Consider the following 22301-nt stretch of genomic DNA (forward strand, 5'->3'; position numbering starts at 1 on the left):
CTCCGGCTAACTCTCTGGACTAAGTTTCTTTAATTTTTTTCTCCTGACTTTTCTCTGCTTTTTTTCTGCCCTCTCCACTCTTCACTTTGAATAGGATGTACTTCATAAAATGATGTCTAGATAACTCAGCCATTGTACTGAACTGAACTTAAATATTGGACAAAATAATTAAAACCACATTTTAAGTGGTTTTAAACTAACAGCTAATGTGAAAATGTTGGACTTTGTACCAATATAAATATATTAAACTTAAGACCATATTCAAATATGGTTAAAAATTACATCATGTTCCTTCTACTAGAAATCTTAAAGGATATATATATATACATAAAATTCACCTTCTGAGTCATGATGTAATTTAGATTATATTTTATTAGACATTCTTTACAAATTTAAAATACTGCTATTTTTACATGCACAGAGGAAAATCAGTTTGGATAATTATATTTAGGCATTCATTAAGATCAACCACAAAATAAAGACACTTTATTGTGTCATTTATCAACATACTTGATATGTATATCTAAAGTGCATTATGTTACAAAAAATATAGAAATTCAGCAGCACCAAGATACATTTACAAAATAAATACATCAGTTGACAAAATAAATTATGGTAAATGTGATAATAATAATTGGATTAGCCTTGGCAAAAAAAAATATTCACAATAACCAATGTGCAGTTTCATAGAGCAATGGGGGAGACAGTTTTATTCCAATGCCATTTACAATATTTACAGACAATAAATATTTCTAATACTTTCCACATGTTCATTATTACAGAATCCTGCAATACGTCTTCTGAAGGTCTCTGCTGAAAAATTCAATGCCTCCTGCAAAGAGAAAGAAGCAAAAAACAAAGAGGAGAAAACAGGTTAATTTTCCTTGCAAATGAAGAGACATAAAATAAAAAGATGTAAATTAAGGATCATAGAAACACAATGGAAACTGATTCAGGGGACTTCTTGTAAATATCTTTTCCAAAAGGTGCCTGTGGGATCCACCTGACTCTCCAGAACCCTCTGCTACAGGCATGTTCTTTAATCTGATCTAACGATCAATGTAACACAGAAAGGAAAATGGATCTGCATTTCTAATTATACTCTGTCAAGAAAAGGAGACCCTTTGAGAACTTTCCAAAGCTGCTGACTGGCAAGTTTAGGAAGAGGAAGGACACATTTGAGAATTCAGAATAAGGCCAGGTTGTGTTATCCATCATTAAATACACCTTTGCTTAGAAGTTTATTCCACAGGGATGCCCGACAGAGGTGACACAAAGATTGCTTATTCTTTTCAGGTTCTCATTTGGCCAATCTCTCACTCAGATTAATAGGCTGTTGTGAGCGTTGAGTGTGTGATTTGGGGTAAATGTTAGAAGGATGAGTAATTAAAGTATGTTTGGCTGATGATTTGAGGATGAGGATGAGGATATCTGTCCTTCTTCAGCTGTTCTTAAATACTAATGAATAAAATTATTTGGGGATTTTTGTTTTTGAAGCCAAAACTAAGATAGAATTGCTGCTAGTTTTTTGACTGGATCTTACATTAGAAATTGGGAAAGCCTATTTTAAATTAGAGAATAGTAATCTATTAATTCAAAAGTATAAAATACCAATATTTCACATCACTGTGTTTGTTTTATTACCCAGAATAAGTTTCCACTTGGGACTGACATGTTTTCTAAACTTTCTGAACACTGTGATGACAGTATTTTCAGATATGTGTGCTTAGCTGTTCAGTTGTGTCCCCTTCCTTGTGACCCCATGGACTGTAGCCCGCCAGGTTCCTCTGTCCATGGAATTCTCCAGGCAAGAATCCTGGAGTGGAGAAGCCATCCCCTTCTCCAGGGGATCTTCCTGACCAGGGATTGAACCCGGTCTCCTACATTGCTGGCGGATTCTTTCCCGTCTAAGTCACCAAGGAAGCCCATTTTATGACTGGTGACTTTTTCTCTGCTTCTCTTTCTGCTTTTCTCTTCTCTGTGTGTGGTCTATTTCAGGGAATACCTATTGGTGTCAAAGAAACAGACTATGGAACAACTAGGAACAACAGTATGGAATGGGAGCAGTTGGCTGCATCACCGCATTAACAGCCAGAATTTTACATGTCAGACCTTTGTGATTGTGTGACCTACCAAAAAGCAAACTCTTGACAATTTAGGAATTTTATGTGCAGCTTGAAGAATGAAAAGCAAGTTTAGCATTTAGAGTGTTTTAACGTCTTAAGGAATTGACCTCTTCAAGAATTTTGTCTGGAATGGGAAAAAAGCTCCTAGTAACAGAGGAAAAAAATAATTTACTATTAAAGTTTTTAAATGGTGGGCAGATGCAGATGGATGTTATGAATAAAGTCCAAAAGGCAACTGTCAAACTCAATCATTTGGGTATTGTACTGATTGTAAAATATTTTGGTACTAAACGGCATCTAGTGAATTGTATTTAAGAGTACCACAAGCAAGGAAGGAATGAATAGCCTCTTGAACAATTTATTCCTCAGAAGGCAAGAAAAAGGAAATACATTAAAGGACCAAGGAAAAGATCTTTTAATTATATTTCACCCTGCCCAGCCAGTTTGCTTGTTATCCTTCCTTCTGACTTCCCTTTGACAAAAAGGCATGTAGTGGGATAGTCAGGTAAAACATATACCATGATCTAAAAGTATATGTATAAGCTTATGACACATATGCGTATGACAACACTTTAGAGCTCTTCTGAGTGCTGAAAAGCTTTCATATTATTTTTAAATCAGTGTTTACCAAGGTAAATTATATGGGTCCCACTCTATCTAGACATCTCACGTGTAACATCAAAAATTCTAAAATATAATTTCCAAAATTTAAAGCTGTATATTTTCCACTGGATGATTCATGTAAGAGGATCCATACAGTGTAGGCTCAATAGTTTCTCTTAAGAAATAGCACCACTATTACATATTGTAATAAAGTTCATCCTTGCCATGTCATTAGATCTCTGAGATCATTGCATTAATGCAAGGAGATTGAAGAGAGGATGCTAATAAAAGGTGAATTGCTTATAAAACTTTAAAATGGTTATTCTGAAAAGATTCTATCTGGACTGCAAAATTTTCATGGCCCCATATGTTCTCATCAGTACACTCCTGAATTTCCCCATCTTGCCTACACCTCTGTTGGGTTGTATTGACAGAATGCCAACATCTGGCTGCCAAACATAAAGTGCTTTCCATGAACATCTCTCAGAACCAGGGAACAGAAAGGAGGGACAGAAGCATTCTATTTCTTTCAGTCATAGGTCTGGATTTGACTGGGCACTGCCTAGTTTTTAGTAAATCTACTTTAACTTAGAGACAGTTTTGGGATATGAACTGACAAGGGCTGACTTTCAATTCTCCAGATACTTAAGAGCATTGCAAATTTTAAATGAATAGAATTCATTAAAACATATTTCTACTCCTGTTTATGTATGTATACAAAATGGATAAAAGTAGGTTTTGGCAATAAAGTAAAGGCCTTGAATTAGTTATAAATATGTACAATTAGGATCATATCTAAAAATACACTGAATGTGTGCATTAAGCCAAGATTTATAGTTTGTTATCCCTTATATATTCATTAGGTATTTGCAGAATAGATCACTCATTGGGCTGAAGACTCTTCTACTGCCGCTGTCCGTTGGTTACTAGAGCTGCACTACTTAGCCGATGTCATTATTATTTTATATGCTTTTGAATGATGAGTTTTGTCAATTTAACTCAAATATCCCCTTTGAAACATCACTCTGTTATCCAGTCTTTACCAGACAGAGGAAAGGACTGGAGAAGTGACAGGGGACTCCTTAAATAGCAAGATCATTAGCTGCATAGAATGCATCCTTGTGTTGTTTACCCTCCTTTTTTTTAAACCCCCCAGAAGGGCTGTACTGAAAAGTAAAAAACGAAAAGATCCCATCAGTGGAAATGCAGAGGTAAGGAGCAGCACCAGCACAGTGCTTGCCTAAGTGTCAAGAAAGGAAATAAAGAAGTTCTGAGGACCACCACTCCCTGTTTCCAGGCCTTTACCTGTGGAAGGCTTTGGTTTTCAAATTGTATTCTAAAATGAGGTGAATACTTAACCCCCTTTTTGCCTCACAGAAACACACATACTTAGATAGAGAGATGGATGGATGGATGGTAGAGCCAGAATGAAATCTCAAAGCACCTAAACAATAATAAGCTACAATTTACTGAGTATTTACTCTATGACAGGCATTTAACCCGTGTAATCTCATTTAATCTTCACCTGACTCAGTGAGGTTGGCACAAGTACCACCTTCATTTTACAGAAGAGGAAATCTGTCTTAGAAAGACTAAGGTTGTGAACATCAATAAATTCAGACCCAAGACTTGAACTTAAGGGTTTCTGGCTCCAAAGTCTGTGAACGTGAAAAGCTGTGAGCTAAGGATAAACAAGCCACATAGATGTGGCTTTATTATTCCTACTACAAAACCCTATAGAAAGTACATCAGCTTGTCAGTGTACAAATAGGTACATAAGAAAAACTTACATCCTTCCCAATCTTTACTTAGAAATTTTCAGAAATCATGATTTTTGTTTCGTGAACTGGTAGAAAACAGAGTTAAATTCAATTAAATAAATTCAAAGTCTGTGTATAAAGTTTTAAATTTAATCACATGAAATAAATTTAATTTTTAATTAAATAAGTTTAGTTGTTCATGGTAGGATATTTTTCTTTAGTGTTTGTAGATCATATCAAAGCCTTCTTTTGTTTGTTTGTTTGTTTGTTTTCCCCTTAAAGGGGAAAAAAAGAAAGAAAAATAATCATAAAGTTCGACTTGGTATAAGAGTGGGGGAAATAAATACAGTTCTTTAACAAATGGTTAAAGTGCACAAGCTTCTACAGCTTGAGGAAAAAGATAAAAGTTGTTGCTGCTGCTGCTGCTAAGTCACTTCAGTCGTGTCCGACTCTGTGCGACCCCATAGATTGCAGCCCACTAGGCTCCCCCGTCCCTGGGATTCTCCAGGCAGGAACACTGGAGTGGGTTGCCATTTCCTTGTCCAGTGCATGAAAGTGAAAAGTTGTTAGTAGAGTATTAAAGGATTGGTATTGGGGTTTGCTGCTGGAGAAAGAAGCGAGTGGTTAAACCCCTTGTGTGTTGAGGGGCTAGGAGGACATTGCCTTAAGGCAGGCAATATTCTGAGCCATCTTGGTTTTGCAACCTTTCTAAACCATGGCGTGATGGACAGAGGCACAGATAGGAGACTCGGTCTGTGCAAGCCAGGGTAGAGTGGTCTCCACACTGTACTTGGGGCACCGAGCAGGGGTTGGGGCCGGGAAGCTGGTTACCGTGAGTTGAGCTCCAGCGATGTTGCGGAGATGTCATATAGGTAGTCCTCTTCCAGGCCAGTCCCAGTCACGCCTGAGGTCAGCCAGGTTGACCGAGTTCGCCGTTTCTTCTTTTCCTGCTCCTTGCGTTTGCCAGGCTTGCTTTTCTTTTTCTTGCCGGGCGTCTTCAGTGGCTGCTCTTTGTATGTCTCCACCTTGTTAGTTTCCTGAGTCAGATATTTACCCTCATCATCAGACCCAAATCGGACAGGGTGGTTCTTGGTGTTGGGAGCAGGCTTGGAGTTGGGGGACACCTCCGAGGTAGCTCTGATTTCGGCTGTGTGGATTTCCGCGATCAGATGGTGGAGGAAGAACCGACGCCGTAAGTCTTGGATGGACTTCCCCTTGTCATGGAGGAGCTGGTGCTCAGACACAGCCCTTTTGCTGTGAAGAGAAAAGAGCAGGAGAGGAAGAAGACAGTGACAGTTTAATATCTGACCGAGACCACAAAGACGTGGGGAAAGCCTTTGAACGGTCTAGTTGGCCCCACAAGCTAAGCTACACGGCTGCAAGCTGGCTGGGCAAGGAAGGGAGAGATGGGAAGGGAGGAGCTGGCCTTTAGGAGGCTCCAGCCTGAGTCTCAACTGTGCTGCTCCCCAGGTCGGTGACCTTGCTGAGAACATGAACATTCTTGGGCCTCTGGGGCCCCATCTTTTTAAATCTGATCTTTAAAAAGATCAGATTCTACAATGGCTATGCTCTCTTCTCAATTTTAACTATTAAGCGTCATTGTTTCAAAAATACGGACAGAAACCACTGAGCTTCTTTTCATGGTTTTTGGAGTTGTGTTGGGCAAATAAAACGTACTAGTCTGGGAAACAAAAAGGTGGCTGATTTCCCTAAGTACTCACTCCAGGCATAGGTGTGCATGAGCGAGCGTGCATACATGTGCACAAGCAGGCGTGCAGGCACACACACTGATCCCCACTTAAGAAAATAATAATAATACTGAATCTCAAAGAACAGCAAGCTCTACTAGTAAAAGCAAACAAAGTCTGAAGGATGAAGTGAGCTGTGAAGTCTGTCTAGGAAACCATCTGACTAACACACTGAATTTGGACATGATTGATATTAGACTATAGGCTACCAAGAACCTATATGTGAAGGCCAACTGTCAGAGCATGCATAAATTTTTCTGTAAAGTAGTGGGTGGTCTCTTTAAAATGGCTGTCTTTGTGTGTTTAAGTGAGATCATTCTATTTCCTCTGTGCATCATTTTTCTTTTTAATTTAGAATTTCAAAGGTATTATCCTTAGGGTATAATTAGGAAATTCACTTTTCTATTTCTTCTTTGTCCTAGAAATATCTCTGGGCAAAAATATGAAGTGGTTTTTCTATTAAACAACACTCTAATGAAAACAGAATGAAAAAAATTTTTTCTATCAATCTTTTTAGATGACACCCTGACTCTTGCTTAAATGCAATTCATGTATTCTTTTATTATTCTGTATGTATTAACCAAATTTAGGGATTACATACATGAAGCAGTCATATTATATCTGCTACAACCATACTTCACATAACTTGAATTTCTACCATTGAAATAACCCTCCAAAGTGGCTCAACTTAAAAAGTTTCTGAAGGCATTTCACAGGGCTGGATCCTGTGTATTTTTCCTCCCCAACACAATGATAGATTTATCTGGTCACTTATTACCTTCATTGATACAACTTATTTAACTCTTCAGAGAAATATGAGAATAAACAAAACTCTTCATTTTACAGATTGGGAAAGTGAGGTTCAGAGATTAAAGACTTCACACTTGCTTACATGATAAGAACAGGTAGAACCAGGGTGCTCCAAAGATGATGTCTCCTGATTCTAAAACCAAGACTGTTTTCCAACTTCCCCAACCCTTTCTCTTACTGAAGTGTATGTTTAGGAAACTAGAAGGGAAGGGCAGAGTCGTCTGTGTTGAGAACCATGACAATGGACAAATGGACAGCAATTTATCTGCTTCTTAGAAGACCAAGCTGCTTGTCCCAAGTACATTTTCATCACCAAAATAAAGAACCAGGATTCCCAGAGTCTGTATTATCACTGAGGGAATGACAGACTGTCTAGTTATATTGTGAGTCCAAGAAGAGGAAACCACGGAAACTGTCATTATTTCTTGGACTTATAGCCAGAATACCAGCTGTCTTTCAGCATTTCAGTTGTGTGCACTGACTTTAAGCCATGTAGCTTGTGCAAAAAAGACATGACTTAATGGAAAGGAATTTAACAGGAGCCTGGTTTAAATGAGGCATGAAGGAGTCTCTCTTCCTTTTGGAAGGTGCCACGTGTGACCAGATTAAAATTCACTTACTTTGTGGCAATAGTTAGTATCCTGGAAACTTTTAATGACCTACATGGAGGCTTTGCTATAATAGATTTATATTGTCTAATAACTGTTTTCAAGACCAGGACCGGTACACTTACATGTTCTGTAAGTATTACACTTTCATAAGTATCTCTTAGCAAAATGTCAAGTTAAGAAGAAGTTCTTACACATGATCATTTTTACTATTTGGAGCTTTTATTACTTTCTCAATTCCTGGCAGATAGCCACTCATCTGTATTGCTCTCCAAATGTATAATACGGCCCATTCTAGCTTACCTTGAAGCCAAACTTTTAATAGTTGGTCTGTTCTAATCAAGTCTCCATTGCTCATGCCTCCTCGGACTGGCATATATGCCTGTCATCCTGGATAGCCTGTCAAGTGTGAGTCACAGTGCCTTCCTAGCTCGGGCACTGCACTTTCCCAGGATGGTTCTCATGGGAAATGGAGTGAGCATTCTATCCTTCTGTTTTACAAAAAGCCTACAATATGGCACAACTTTGTCCAGTTCAAAGTAGTACATCTCTTGTTGAGGTACAAAGCTTCATTCTGCCTTTAGGGGGTAATTATTAACATAGTAGAAAATACAGAAGTTCTTAAATGCCAAATCTGAAATGCTGTAGCATAATTTACTTACTAGTTCAAAGACTTCTGCATTCAAAATATTGTGAAGAATAACTTTCTGGTTGAGCAACTGCATTAGAGGATCAGGAATAGCATAGTATCTATCCTGTCAACAAGGAATCAGGTCCATGAGTGTTCTATTTATTTTCCAAATAAGACATTAACTGAGCCAAGAGTAAATGACTAGCATGTACAAACTAGATGTACACGGGTGGTGGGCAATTCCTTCCAAGAGGGAGGCTTTCACTTTAGATAATTCTGAAGTACTTAAGTTATAAATATGGCCTCAATAATAGTCTGTCACTTTGTATATCCGTACACATGGCATATCTGTACACATCTATACACATGGTATACCTGTACGATGGTCCACATGGCATTTATTACATCCCCAACATTGAAGCACAAGTGTCCTATGTTCACGGTTTCCTTTGATTATTATTTTAAAAAGAAAAAATGTGAAGGAAACGCTTAACACAGATAATTCTAAATTCAGTCAAAATATAGCTTTTCTGTCTTTAAAAATCACTCTCTAGGGAGTTTTCGGGGAAGAAGATTAAATTTCTAAGGAGCTCTCAAGGAACACAGGGAAGAGCTGGAGTGATGGGAATTCCTTTTTTCAGCACAGGAAGAGGCAGCATGCTCGTGCTGATGCTAGGCTCCTAAGAGGAAGGAGTCTGGGTTTGAGAAGAAAAGTTCTGTGGTCCATGGAAGAGTCAGGGTCAGGGTGTTAGAGTTAAGATGACTCATCAGAAGTCCCTTCCAACCCAAATGACTCAGTCAGAAGTTATGCTTTTCATTAAGTGGAAGAGACCCAGTCTGGCTCCTAAGCATATCAGTCAGTGATGTTTTAGGTTTCTGAATCTGCTGGGGTTCTCTCTCTAACTCAAACACAGAGACTGTCACCTGCCGGAAGCCCTGTTCATCTGGACGAGAATGTCCATAGATCTCCAACTAGTGGCTCAGACGGTAAAGAATCCGCCTGCCATCCGGGAGAACCAGCTTTGATCCCTAGGTCGGGAAGATCCCCTGGAGATCTTCAACCTGGCAACCTACTCCAGTATTCACGCCTAGGAAATCCTGTGTACAGAGGAGCCAGTGGACTATAGTCCATGGGATCGAAAAGTTGGACACGACTGAGGGACTAACACAGCCTCACTGAGTCATGTCCTTTTAGACTCACAGGTCCAGAAGATTCACAACTTATATTGCCATAGCCTGGGAATTGTTACTGTTGTAGTAGTTTCCTCTCCTTTAAAAGTTAGCCCTTATTTAGAAAATGTCTAAAGCAGATTCCCTAATATTTGGTGTGAAAAGTAATTGGGGAGTAATATGATTTGATTATATGTTAAAATTTCTTTTAAGATACTATGCTGATTTATTGTAATAGCAGACTAATGTTTTGTCTAGCACACAAAAATGTACTGTTACTTGGCAATAATGCAAAAATAAATGACTTGTTTTTTTTAAAAAAAAAAAAACTCCATTTGGCTGTAATAATTTGATGAAACTTCTTTATCTGCTGATGATTTCAGCCTCCATGAAAAACCATGGCTGTAATGTGATGATCTATTAGCCATTAACTATAAGAATGTTTTGTGGTAGTTTTATAACCATCTGCTGAGTGTGAGTGTTTAACTGCAATATTATATTTCACCCACAAACAAAACTATAACAGAGATTGGCTGCTAAGTGGTTTCTGATGTGTATTTTGCAAGGTGCAACAAGGAAAGAGTTAAAAATAGACTCTAAAACGAACTTAGCACCATTTTAATGCCATAACTGCAGATTTAATCATGGTCAATTTACTGTTTCTCAAAAGAGAAAACAGGTATTTCTTAAGCAACTGTAAAGAAAAAAAAATTGGCTCTGTTCCAAGACAGTATTTCTTGGCCAAATAAATACAGTATTTAAGTGTGCTTTTAAAATTTTAGGCTTCATTTATATTTATATATGGATTTTACATAATTAAATATGAGTCTCAAAATGAGCAAATAATCTGAAGACAATTTCCAGAAATACATCAGCAAAATCTTGATTTGAAGAATACAATGCAGCTTTATCTTCAGTACAATGTTCTACACAATTTGCCTTAGGAGATTCATAATAGATTTCCATTTCGGTGCCAAGGTTCAGACATGTCTAAGGTAATTTCATTTAAGGATTTTCTGCTTTAATAATAATAGACCAAGGGCACATATAAAAAGTTGCCTTTTGGTACACCCTCAGGAATTTACAAGGAAGCACCAGGAACCTGATTGTAAATATTAGATATTGCTATTTTTATTGTTATTGTAAAAGTTCCCCTTAATTCCTTCACCAGAGGCAAACTCGTCTCAGTTCTCAAACTTTCTGGTTTTCCCATCCTGGACACTGAGAGGGCAGCTTAAAGATCACCCAAAGATGGTATTACATACATTCATAAACTGCTGGGTCCAACGGATTATGAAGCTAGTGTTACTTTCCCACTCTTCCAACTTTTCAGTCACACAACATGGTGCTATTTCTCTGGTGTGCTTTGATGTATGATTAAAGTCAAAATTATCCTGAAAGAATCACCAAGTGAAAATGCCAAGATAACAGATTTTCAGTCTACAATGCAAATATTTGACTCCAGATTAAAGGGCTGTTAGCAATACTTCCAAGGTGGGGGGGGGGGGGGGAGTTTCCACACCTAATCCTCATTTTGGAATTGAGCACCCTAGCGTTCTTAAACTGTATCAATACCGATGTTGGAGTTGTGCCATTGCAAAGTTGTTACTACTTCATTATATAATATGCCTACATTATGTAATGTGGTCCATTTTATATGCTTAAAATTATGTCATTCATAATAAAATTAGATGTAAAGTTTTTGCTTTTCACACAAAACCTGCCACCCACATTCAGTATGTACGTATACAAGTGCACACACACAGACGTATGCCGCCTGGATACCTCAACTTCCTGCGAGTTATCTTAAGCTTTTTGCAATCCTCAGGTTTCAGAATCTTCCCAGGTTCTGAAAATTACCCTTTTCTCTCAGTAGAAGAACTTTTGCTAGAGAAGAATCAGTAAATCGCTCCCTCTCATGGAAACACATGAAAGTTGTCTCTTGCCTGTCTCCGGCTGAGGTTTTACCCAGTTCTCCCGCCGGCTTTGAGGACCCGGGCTCAGCTCCGGGCAGGTAGCGGATCTCGCCGCGCTATAACCCGGGCGAAGAGCATCCATGACCGCGGAGGGCCCTCGGCAGCGCCCCAGTCTGGTGACCTCTCCCCCTGGCCTCCCCAGCCCTCACCCGGCGCCCTGGGGAGGATCGGGCACTTACAGTCGGCGGCCGAGCTCCTCCACCGAGCGCCCGCAGGAGGGCACCGAATAGCTCAGCAGGAACACCGCGACGCTCCATTGCTGAACTAGCCTCCACAGCATCGTATCCTCTCGCTCTGGGGACCTGCAACGGAGAGGAAAGGGGCCCAAAGTGTCAGTCTGGGACCTCCATCTCCCCGCACAACCCCGCTGCCCCCCTTCAGCCTGCTCGAAGAGAGCGTCTTCAACTTCAAGGGCATCTCCCAAGTTGCAAAAAAAAAAAAAAAAAAAAAAAAAAAAAAAGCCAACTTTCACTGGAGTCTCCCGGCACTTACTTATTTAGGAATCAGCTACTCCAACTGTGTTTTTTCCAAACCACACAGGCAAAAAAGGGACCGAAAAAAGGGGAAGAAAAGAAAAAATCAGAGGCGCCTCCTCCGAAATAATAACCGAAATGAAATGGTTTTATATACGTATCAATGATGAGCAACGCGTTTACACGTCTCCCATAGCAATGTCTAATTAATCTGGCCGGCAGTATCCGGGGTTCGGGGAGCAGGGCTAACTCCTTCCTAAAAAACAGAAGGAAGTTTCCCGCTCCGAAGTCAGCTTCTCTGCGATCTAGGCCGGCTTGTTTCAGAGCCACTTGTAGCAAGACCCGCATATATATACCTAGCTGTCTGTCTACCTCCTCTGGTGGGCTGGTTGCTTCCGGAAAGTTGACTCCACACACCCTGAGAACAAGTTTTAAGTGCGTGTGTCGTCGATCAGGAGGGCCAGGTGGCGGCGAGGGCGGGTTACCAGCGGCGCGGAGGGGCGGTGGCGGCCCCGCTTCACGGCCGGGGAGGCATGCTGGCCGGGCGGTGCAGGTTGGAAGCGAGTTGAAAGCCGAGCTGGGCAATGTTCACACGCTCGCAGGGAAACCTGCCGGAGAAGTGAGCGAGTCGCAAAGAGGTGGCGCCCTAGGAACGCGCGCGGGCCGAGAGAGGGCGCGGGCGCGCGGGGGGCGGGGGCGGCGACCCGAGCGGGCCCAGCTGGGCCCGAGCGAGCCGAGGGGAGCCCAGAGCTGGGAACGTCCCGCCGGCGGCCGGGCGCCCCCCTCCCACCCCAGGCCCGCCGCCCCCGGCGCTGCCCCGAGCTCGGCCGAGCCCCACCCCGGAGCGTTGACCCCGCCGCTCTGTCCCGGGACCGGGAGCGGATCCGCACGTTCCCGCCCGGTCCCTCCGGCCCGGGACCCCTCGGCGGATCAGCCAGCCCAAGTCCTGAGGGTGTGCGGGCCGCCCGGGGGCAGCCACGACCGCCGGCGCGCGGCTGCAGCCGAGTCCCGCGGGACGCGCGGGCGCCCAGGCCGCCGGGGGCGGTCGGCAAGGAAGAGGCCGAGGAGCCGGGGCGGAGAGCCCGGGCGCCCGGCATCCTCGGCGGGGAGGTCGCGGGCCTTGGGCCAGTGCCTTACAGGAGCCCTAAGCCCGCCTGGGGGGCTCGGGAAGCGCGGTGGGAACCCTCCTCCCCGGCCCTTTCCTGGAACAAGCTGAGTGGGGAGCTTTGGCTAAGGATGGGGGAATCCTTCGCTTAGAATGGTAAAAATGGTTTCAGACTTCAGGTCGAGATGGCATTTCTAAGTGTCTCAGTACAGCTGAGGACTTCTGGAGCCCGTCCAAGAAAGCCGGCTCACAGGATGGAGACCCCGTTTTGAATTGCGGAGGGGGACCGACACTCCTGCGGAGCGCACACGACCGTCAGGAATCGAACCCACCCTTTCCGCGCCGATAACCTACTGTTCCCCGCATCCCCCTCCCGCGTCCCCTGTTACATATTCTAGGATGTCTATCCGTGTCGCTTCAGCCCGCAGAAGCAGCGGGGCTATTGCTCTAAGCCGCTATGCCTCGGAGAAGCGAAGGGAAAGCAGGGGTTTCTTCCTTAAACTGTTGGGCGGGGAAGAAGGACTGCTCTGAATTACCGGGCGGTATCGTCTAGGGAGGGCTTGCAGCGGATGTGAACGCCCGCCCAACGGACTCAGCTCTATCTTTCGGAAATGAACCCGAGTGGTTGGGAACCATTCAAGAGATGTTTGTCTTCGAGACAGACAATCCCACTGGTAGGTTTCAATACTCTGTAGAAGGCTAGTGTGACTTAGAGATGTGAGATGATTTGAGCCTGACCTTTATCAAGCCTGGCCTTCTGGCTGATGGTCCACAAATTTCACCAAGGTTGGGTGGAATAGCGCCCTCTCACTGACCCTCTCTCTGCTCCGTTTCCCTACCATCAGCTGCCAGCTAACTAGCTTTATCAAACATTTGCTACTTAAGTTGGGTGGGTGTCACCCCTTCTCAGAAGCTGCTATCTCCCTCATTTGATTGCTTTAAACTTCACACTTAAAAAAAAAAAAAAAAAAACTTGGCTTCCTCCAGCTTAAAAAAAAAACTGGGAATTTCCACAACTTCCCTTGAACGTTTAAGAATTTCTAAATGTTAGACCTGTTTGCAAGGCATGAAAAGATGAAGTATCAGCACTCAGAAATGTTAATCTTTGAACATCTAACACTTTCTGATTTATAATAAATTCTTTCCAAAAGGATGCAGAAGCCTTAATGTAATCGTTAGATCTGAAGGGGGGGGGGAATCTGTAAAAAAGTAAATCACAAATGAGCTATTTAATACTTGCAAGTTGTTTAACATTAAAATGATAATATTTGCTTCCACAATAAAAAACCCAGAGGTGCTTAGCCAAGTTTCAAACTATCCAGGCTTTAAAAAGTCAAACCTCTCCCAAAAAAAGGTTAAAACAAAAATCAGATTGAAAATATTAAATCACTTGTACTGTAAATAAATTCATTATATTCTCATAACATTATAAATTAAAGACTGGCCTCAATAGACTGCTTTGATTTATGTTGCTTTTTCTACTAATTAAACAAAATTGACCTCCCTCCCTCTCCCCCCACCCCCAACACTTTTCTGGTGTTAATGGCAAAACATCTATCAAATATTTTTAGAATTTCCTCTCCTCTACAAAAAAAGAAAATATAGACACAGGAAAAATAAATAGTCTTTATATACTTGGAATACCAAAGCTTTCCTCATAATTTATTACTTCACCTTTTCCTTGATTTACAGTCTTCTCTGCTTCTCTGGCCAAAGGAGGGAGATCTTCGCAGCAGTCTCTTCCAGAAATAATTTTTTTTTTTGTTCTTCAAAAAAGTAAAATTAAGTCTTAAATGAATTAAAAATTTCCTGTAAGGAGACTTCTGTTTTCACTCAAGGCAATTATTAGAAAGCAGGTCTGTCTTCTAAAGCTGCCCTGAATATTACTCTCAGTTGAGATTCTCCTCAAATATGCCCTCAATATATACCTTTCTGAGAAGGATATTTTTCTGACATCATAATCTAGTTCCCAATATGATTGAATAACCTTTATGATAATGCTGAGGACACATGATTGCAAATGAGATGACTCCACACTACTGGCTTTTTTTTTTTTTTTTAAGGCTTAGGAATAGAAGTGCCAACAGAGCATGAATGTTTGCTTAGGGCTTGCTATCACATAAATGCACCTTAGCAAAGGAGGATTTGAAGGCCAGACTTTAATCTGAAGCCTTGCCATGTGAAGACAGTTTAGCTTGTGAGAGCTACACCTACATGAATGCCTAGCCCATGAGCAAGCCCCAGACTTCCATCTTCCCATCTCCAATGGCAGCATTATATCCCAATTTAAAAAAGAGGTGTTCTAAATTTCTAAGTGCACTTTTACTCTTAAATTCATGTTTACATAACCAGTTGATGTCTATCTCTAGAGATATCTTCTCTTGCAATTTACGGGGGAAAAAAAACCTCTAGCATTTATGTTTAGCTTCCTTATCTTTCTTCCATTTTCCCTCCCAGGTTCAAACAAGCAAACAAATAAACATTCAAATGAAAAAAAGGTAGCTTAAACTCTTGCAAAGTACACCTGGGCTCAGAAATTCTCTGCTTATTACCAATACACGTGCAAATTTAACATTTACCAATTTCCAAGTTATATCTCTCAAATCCTATGAAACTGAACAACACAATGCATCCTTTCTTTTCTCTCTTTCTTTATTTGCATAAAGCAGTTTGCATAATTAGCTCAAATAAAGTTATCATTTGATTACACTAGAACATGGTTCAAATCACTTTGAACCATGGCCTGGATTAGGATTTGAGATCTGACCTCTAGGTAGCAAGAACCTAGAGGAAGGTTTGAAGTAATGCCTTTAAATCCCCAAAAGGGGCAGTGAATGGTGTGTTTTATTACTAAATCTCTTTATAGATGAGGATAGGACTCAAACTAGGCTGTCTTTATAAGAATAGGACCTGCTGCTGATGGGGAGAGGGCTGCCTCAGAGAGAAGTGCCTAGACACCATCAAGCTGATGGATTTCTCTTATTGGCAAAGTGGGTCTCACACCCTCTTGGTCTTTCCCTACTTTTGGGGCAATGTTCTGTTTTCCCCAAACAGGATCAGAAAGCTCATGGGCAAGGCAGTTTTCCCAGAGGGTGCAAGCCAATGTGAGATGAGCAGGTCTGTAAGAAAGAGGTTCTCGGATAAGTTCTCCAAGGTCAAGTACTGGTGCAACCTCCCAAACCCATGACCATCAAAACACGAATGAGAAAGAAAGAGTCTTCCAGCTCGGGATGGAGACTATGTGTGGGAGAGAGAAACAGAGAGAGACGGGGGGAGAGAGAGAAAATGGTTGTGTAGTGCAAGAGTCCTGCTCTCCTGGACTGATGCTCACTGAATGCCCTTGGCTGGGCCCAGCTCCGGCTCCCAGGAGCAGGCAGCTCTGGACTTGGGTACCACAAGGAGAGTTCCGAGTCCCACCTGGCTTAGGTGACAACCTCTCCATCTGAAACTGATCTCGGGCCTGCCACACAGCCTTCCTGGCCCGGACCCAGCTCTTCTGTGAGCGAAGTCATCTTTTCTTACCATCTGAGCCCTGTTGTCTGGAGTCGCCGGGACTTCGGAAGCAGTTCACATTCCTAACACCACCCCCAACCCCTACATAGTGGGCCCGCTCTCAGGCTCTCCCCTGAACGGGAGCCCATCCGCACGGGCAGAAACGGTATCTAGCTTCCCACCCTTCGAGGGAGTGCTGCGCGTATTTCGCTTGAGCTTGTGATTACGTCTTTGGACATTTTCTCCTCTTACTGGGATTTCTGTCGGAAATAAGGCCACGGGAGAGCAGACTTGAAACCTGCGCGCTCCCTCTCCCGGGTCTTCGGGCCTAATTGTTGTGCTCCGGGTGCAGGAAGGGGAAGCGAAGCCTAAGTCGCCTTGTGGTTGGAGTCCTGGGTCTTGGAAGAAGCTTGACACGACAGGACGATTTTTATCAGCCCCCACCTGCCACTGCAGACTTAGGTCACCCTTGCGTATACGGTACCCGGGGGACGTAGACCTGATGGCAAGTTTAGAGGCCTGGGAGCCCCCCGGCGGGTGTAGCTACGTTCGCTGGGTTCTCAGGTCTCTCCCTCAGCATCTGGACTCCGATGGCCGCACAGAATCCTCTGTCCGCGGCGGTAGCACCCAGGCCTTCGCGTTCCCATCCCTTTGGGTTGACTGCGTGGCTTCGCACGCGTTATAGAGACGCTCCCTCCTCCCAGAAGGGCCCTGCTTCCCGCTGTCGGGGAGAAAAGAAAGCATCGGGAACAGTTTGTCCCGAGCACAGGGTCGGAGGCACCAGCGAAACGCCCCCTAGCAGGCCGTCCCCTCCCTTCTCCCCCCTGGGCAATCGATGACTCAAACTTGACATCAGACCCTGGCGGACAGTGGCGGTAAGTTCCCAGTGGGGGTGGGGGGGAGAGGGTGGGGCGGCTATACCCCACCCCCGGCCTGGCCCGGTCCAGGCCCGGTCCCCAGAGAGGTGCGCAGGCTGGACCCCTCCTCCCGCAGCCCCCGGGACTCGCGGTGCTCGGGCCCGCCTCCGCGCGCCGGGAGCCCGGGAGCCCATCTGCTTTATTTCATTTAACATGATCGGCCAAGCCAAGGCGGAGAGAGGGACGGCGAGGGCCCCGGGGAGGAAACGAAGGGACGTGGAACAAAGTTCTCTGCCAAGTCTCTCCGTCGGATTCTTAGAATCCGGTGGCACCTTAAAAGGCCTGATGTGAGGGCAAGGAGACAGGTTATTGATTCTTGAAGCCCACTCTGTGTATATATAGTTGATCGGTGGTCGCAGTTGGGATCGCGGGGAGTGTAGACCGTGAACCACATGGCGTCTCTCCAGCATGTAGAAATCAACCTCACCAGTGGCTCCCGCGGAGTTCGCGAGCGGCTCCGCGCAGGCCGAGGGAAGCCAGTGAGCTGTCCATGGTGGTTAAGGCGCCTTGACGTGCGTCCTGGGCGGTCCCGGCGAGGCGCAGACCCCCGCGCCGGGGGCCGCCACTTCTCCGGCCCCAGCCTGCTGGCCACCCAGCCGGTGTGCGCCGGGCACCGGCTGCAAGTGTTCGTTTGCACAGCTCTGGGACGCAAACGGAGCAGAATTCCAGAGATAGGCAGAAAATAAACTCTCGGGTCCAAATTGTGGATTTCCTTTTAGCTCCTTCCTGAAGATGTCTTTCCCCTCAGCCGACACTTCCTGGGCTTTAAGAAATGTCGGTCCAGCCAGCAGTTTACCTCCCTTCCCTACTCTAAGGTTCTGTTCTCAAAAGAGCGAGAAGCAAAGTCCCGGTCTTATGATGCTTCTCATATTTGTGAAAAGAATCTAGGAACTGGCCATCGCTTTTGGACCCGTGTGGTATCGCTGGGGTGATGCACGACGCTTCTATTGAGTGGGGCAAGTTCTGGGGTGTTAGGAGTCTCAGGGATTTGGGTCAATTCCTTTCCGAGGGGTGCTTGGGGTCCTTTGTAAAAATACTGTTGCTCAGAGGAGCGACTTCTTTATTATTTACCAGTGCTGAGCAGTGTCTGATGGCCACTTGTAGCGAAGGAGGAAACAAAGAAATTTATTGCCATATTGTAGGTCTATTCTCTGTGAAGTACAATTCTGCCTGGTTCTTATGACATGATCTTAAGATGAAATGTTTATGAACTTAATTAAACTCTTACACATGTTAAGACAGAGCATGTTTTGCCTTCTTAATGATCACCAGTTTTTACCTTTTTGTCTTTTAATTTCTCTTGGTAATTTCTCCACTACTTATCTCTATTAGCGATCCCATCTCCACTGAGTAACAAGCTTCTTTAAATACTACCAAAGAAACTAAAAATATTATTGTAAACATTTATAACTCTTATTTGAGAATTGTGCCTTTATTTATGAGGACACTTAACTAACAACCAGAACGTAACAGAATCTTTTATGTTTCTGATCAAGATGTCAGGTTGGAACACATCATTGCTTGCTGCTTTTACCCTTCTTTCTTACTGTGGTGTGATGCTTTTAAAAAAAAAGAATGTGTGTACTTATTAATAACTCTGAGAATGCCCCGTGTAAAACAGAAAGTATTATGAGTCAATAATTTCTCATAGCTTTTCTTCTCTCAGTTTCTGCATTTGTATAGTAATTAATGAAGGAAAATGGAATATTTCCACATATCAATAAAATTGATATTAACATTTTACTTTCCTTTTTTATATTTATAAAAATTATCAAAATAAGGCTTGAATGTGTACCCTATTCTTTGAAAAGTGTGAAATAAACTGGCCTAATAATATTTTATTATTGTTGTTTTGCAATTTAGAAGTTTAGTTTTTTCTATGAATCCTTTGTTAGCTAGTCTTCTTCCATATATCTCTTTACTCTTCTTTCTATGAAAGGAGAAAAAAATAGATTGATATAAATAGACTTCATTCTATTCTTTATCTGCTCATATAATTTAGGTAGCCCCCCTCCACACACATTGGTAGTTTAGCATTTTCCTTTGTCTAGTGTTGATACCAATGGAGAATTCCCCCTTTAAAGTTCAGCCAATTTCCTTCAGTTTCCTTAATTTTTTAAAAATTAGCTTTCTCCAACAGCTTATTAGAATTTAAAGATCTCATTCTTTTATATGTTTATTAAAGAAGATATTAATCCTTCCCATCAGTAGCTCTGTTAAAACTGCCAGACATTTTTTCTGCTCCCAAGAGGAAAGCGTTCAATTAGTATAACTGTCTATCAGCTAAAAAAGGAAAATAAAGTCTATAGATCTCTTGTTTGTGTTCTGCTTATCTTCCCAATGTGCTTAGCACTGCTGTGAGCCCAAAGAAGGTCTTCAGAAGGTATCTGTGGAATTGAATTGGATAGCATTTCTCTCTACCTGGACTTTTGAGAAATGAAAAAAGTATGTTTTTAATTATTTTAGATCTACTTCCTCAAATTCATATATGAAGCTCATTTCTCAGCAGCTGAAGACCTCATGTAAGGTATATCCTTTTAAAAATCATAGTGGATCAGGGATGAGGGCATCCTGTCTGTTGTGCTATTCTTAGTCGCCCAGTCATGACCAACTCTTTGTAACCTTATGGACGGCAGCCCGCCAGGCTCCCATGTCCATGGGATTCTCCAGGCAAGAATACTGGAGTAGTTTTCCATGCCCCTCTCCAGGGGATCTTCCCAACCCAGGGATTGAACCCAGGTCTCCCACATCGCAGGCAAATTCTTTACAGTCCAAGCCATCAGGGAAGCCCATTTTGTCTGTTAGTCAGTCTTAAAAGTCTGTCTTTCCTTAATGCTCGGTGCATGGTATTGCTTTCCCGAAGATAATTTTCTCTTCATTTCATTTGTGCTTCACTTCCCAAAGGCTGGTAAATGAGGGGGAAAATGTGGATTCATGATTTACCAAAATACATTGAGATCAATTATTGTGTGGAAGTACTTGTTAAGAAAATTTACTGACCTTAGCAGAATTTTGTTGCACTTTGCTCCTTTACTTCTTATTCTGCTAATTCTGCTAAGCCGTTAATTGTACATAGAACTGCCAAGGCACTTTTAATGGTCAAAAAAAGGAAGCTGTTCTTTGTGGCAAGGATAATTTTTTTTCTTTGTCCTGTAAACACAGGTCACATTCTTTGTAAAGCTGTTTTTTAAATGGCAAAAATGTACATGTCTTTAGCAGCTAAAATTGCCCTTTAAAAGGTCTAGCACGTCTTTAAATGAAGCAGCAACTCAAGTATGTTGATATGATTCCCAAAACCTCTCGCTTTAAAAGGGATTCATTGTCGAGGTACACCAGGATGTACTTTGAGGTCTATAATACACAGTCTGGGCATCACGACCACATAGTTCCCTCATCTCATTCCAACCCCGGTGTGGTGAAACCAAAGAGATTGCAGATCAAGTAGAGTCTGAGGATTTGTGGGCAAAGGGCTGTGTGAGTACAGTGAGTATGAATCTTTAAGATCTTCCCCAGACTTTTAAACAGTTGAGAAGGTAGCTTGTTTGCTAAGTAGGGCAAAGTGTCTCCAGGTCTATCGCTGGAGCTGCTGACATAATTAATGATTTCATTCAGAGCCTGAAAGAAGGTACTTGTATTCCCTCTGGCATGGGCAGGCCAAGTTCATGTCCAAACTCTAATATTTTGGGTTGATTTTAGCTAACAAGACTGTTGGTCCTCTTGTTACACACCCAGAACTCGAAAGTCAAATATTATATTAGGCTATGATACTTCCTAGCCTTGAGGAGGTTGACATATCCTAAATATATAAACAGTCACTATTATCTAAAGATGAATTACATTCTGGTTAGAGATTCATTATTCCTAGGTCAAACTGGGAAAACTAAAAACCATAGAACAACCCACAAGCACCACCAAACATACAGTAAACTACTTTAAAAATCAACATTTTCCACTAGCCTTATATGCAAACATTTTCTTGTTCCATTTTACACTATGAGGTTAATTAATGGCAATCCTTGAAAATTAATTATGGTATTGAAAAATACTTTAATAACATTTCAGCTAAAAATAAACTGGAGGCAGTGTAGTGCCCTGGATTCATGATTGCTTACATCTGGTTTCTATTTCTGTGAGTTTCATTTGGTTCTCAGAGAGTTCATTCACAGTCATCATAGGTTTAGTTTCCTGTTCTCCAATGGGAGAACTTGTCTTGATGACCCATCTATTTTTCATCTGAATGCTACACTTCTTTATATTAGGAAACATGGTAAAGAAGAATGAAAAATACATCAGGTCTAATTTAAGCAAACTAAAATCTGGACAACATCTTTTAACACCTGACTTATCCTGAATCCAGTGGCAAATAACAATGAGGAAATCATTCCTTTTTAGACCCTTGCAGAATCAGGTAGGAAAGAAAAGAGAAAATAGAAGGCAGGAGAAGAGAAGATGGAAGGAAAGGGGAGAAAGGAAGTTAAAGGAAAGAAAAGGCCTCTTTGTCAATAAGAACACCCATGCCCAGCCCATTAAATTCCCATTGCTCATAAGATATGGCAATGCCTTTGTCTTTCTTTCCATGTTAACTTTCAGACCTTTTCCAAAGAAAAGAATGAGCTGTACGGTGTGCTGCTTAAAAACTATCTCTTGGACACACTTAGGGCGGGAATAGCAAGATACCATAGGAACTTTATTCTCTTCTGATCTGGACTTGGGTAGACTACTTTGACTTTAGTTTATAAGCTATCCTATCCAATATCTTTTTTCACCATTTAAACTTCCCAGTGTTTCTCCTCTGTGTAAGTAACAAGCACCTCCTTTCTGTGATGGCTGCTTTATCTAAAAATCCGGTCTAGTTTATATTCCAAAGTCTAATGAAGCCTAT

At 42.3% G+C, this 22301-nt stretch overlaps 1 protein-coding gene across 4 annotated transcripts; it reads right to left on the minus strand.

The window, feature by feature from the left end:
• Positions 1-352: 352 nt before the first annotated feature.
• On the minus strand, positions 353-14933 carry PTHLH (parathyroid hormone like hormone). Of its 4 annotated transcripts, none has more exons than XM_020910879.2 (6): positions 14685-14933; positions 12278-12513; positions 11925-11948; positions 11612-11734; positions 5321-5743; positions 353-832 (listed from the first exon to the last, which is right to left on the minus strand). In XM_020910879.2, exons 4-6 carry the CDS (start codon positions 11710-11712, stop codon positions 823-825), a joined length of 534 nt encoding a protein of 177 aa, XP_020766538.1. In that variant the 5' UTR covers positions 11713-11734; positions 11925-11948; positions 12278-12513; positions 14685-14933; the 3' UTR covers positions 353-822. The 4 variants fall into 4 exon arrangements, with proteins under 4 accessions (XP_020766538.1, XP_070309952.1, XP_070309953.1 ...); XM_070453851.1 differs by having other exon boundaries at positions 12262-12513; XM_070453852.1 differs by lacking the exon at positions 11925-11948.
• Between the last annotated feature and the right edge of the window lie 7368 nt (positions 14934-22301).

The sequence above is a fragment of the Odocoileus virginianus genome, chromosome 23, assembly GCF_023699985.2.
Source record: "Odocoileus virginianus isolate 20LAN1187 ecotype Illinois chromosome 23, Ovbor_1.2, whole genome shotgun sequence".
Taxonomy (NCBI): Eukaryota; Metazoa; Chordata; class Mammalia; order Artiodactyla; family Cervidae; genus Odocoileus; species Odocoileus virginianus.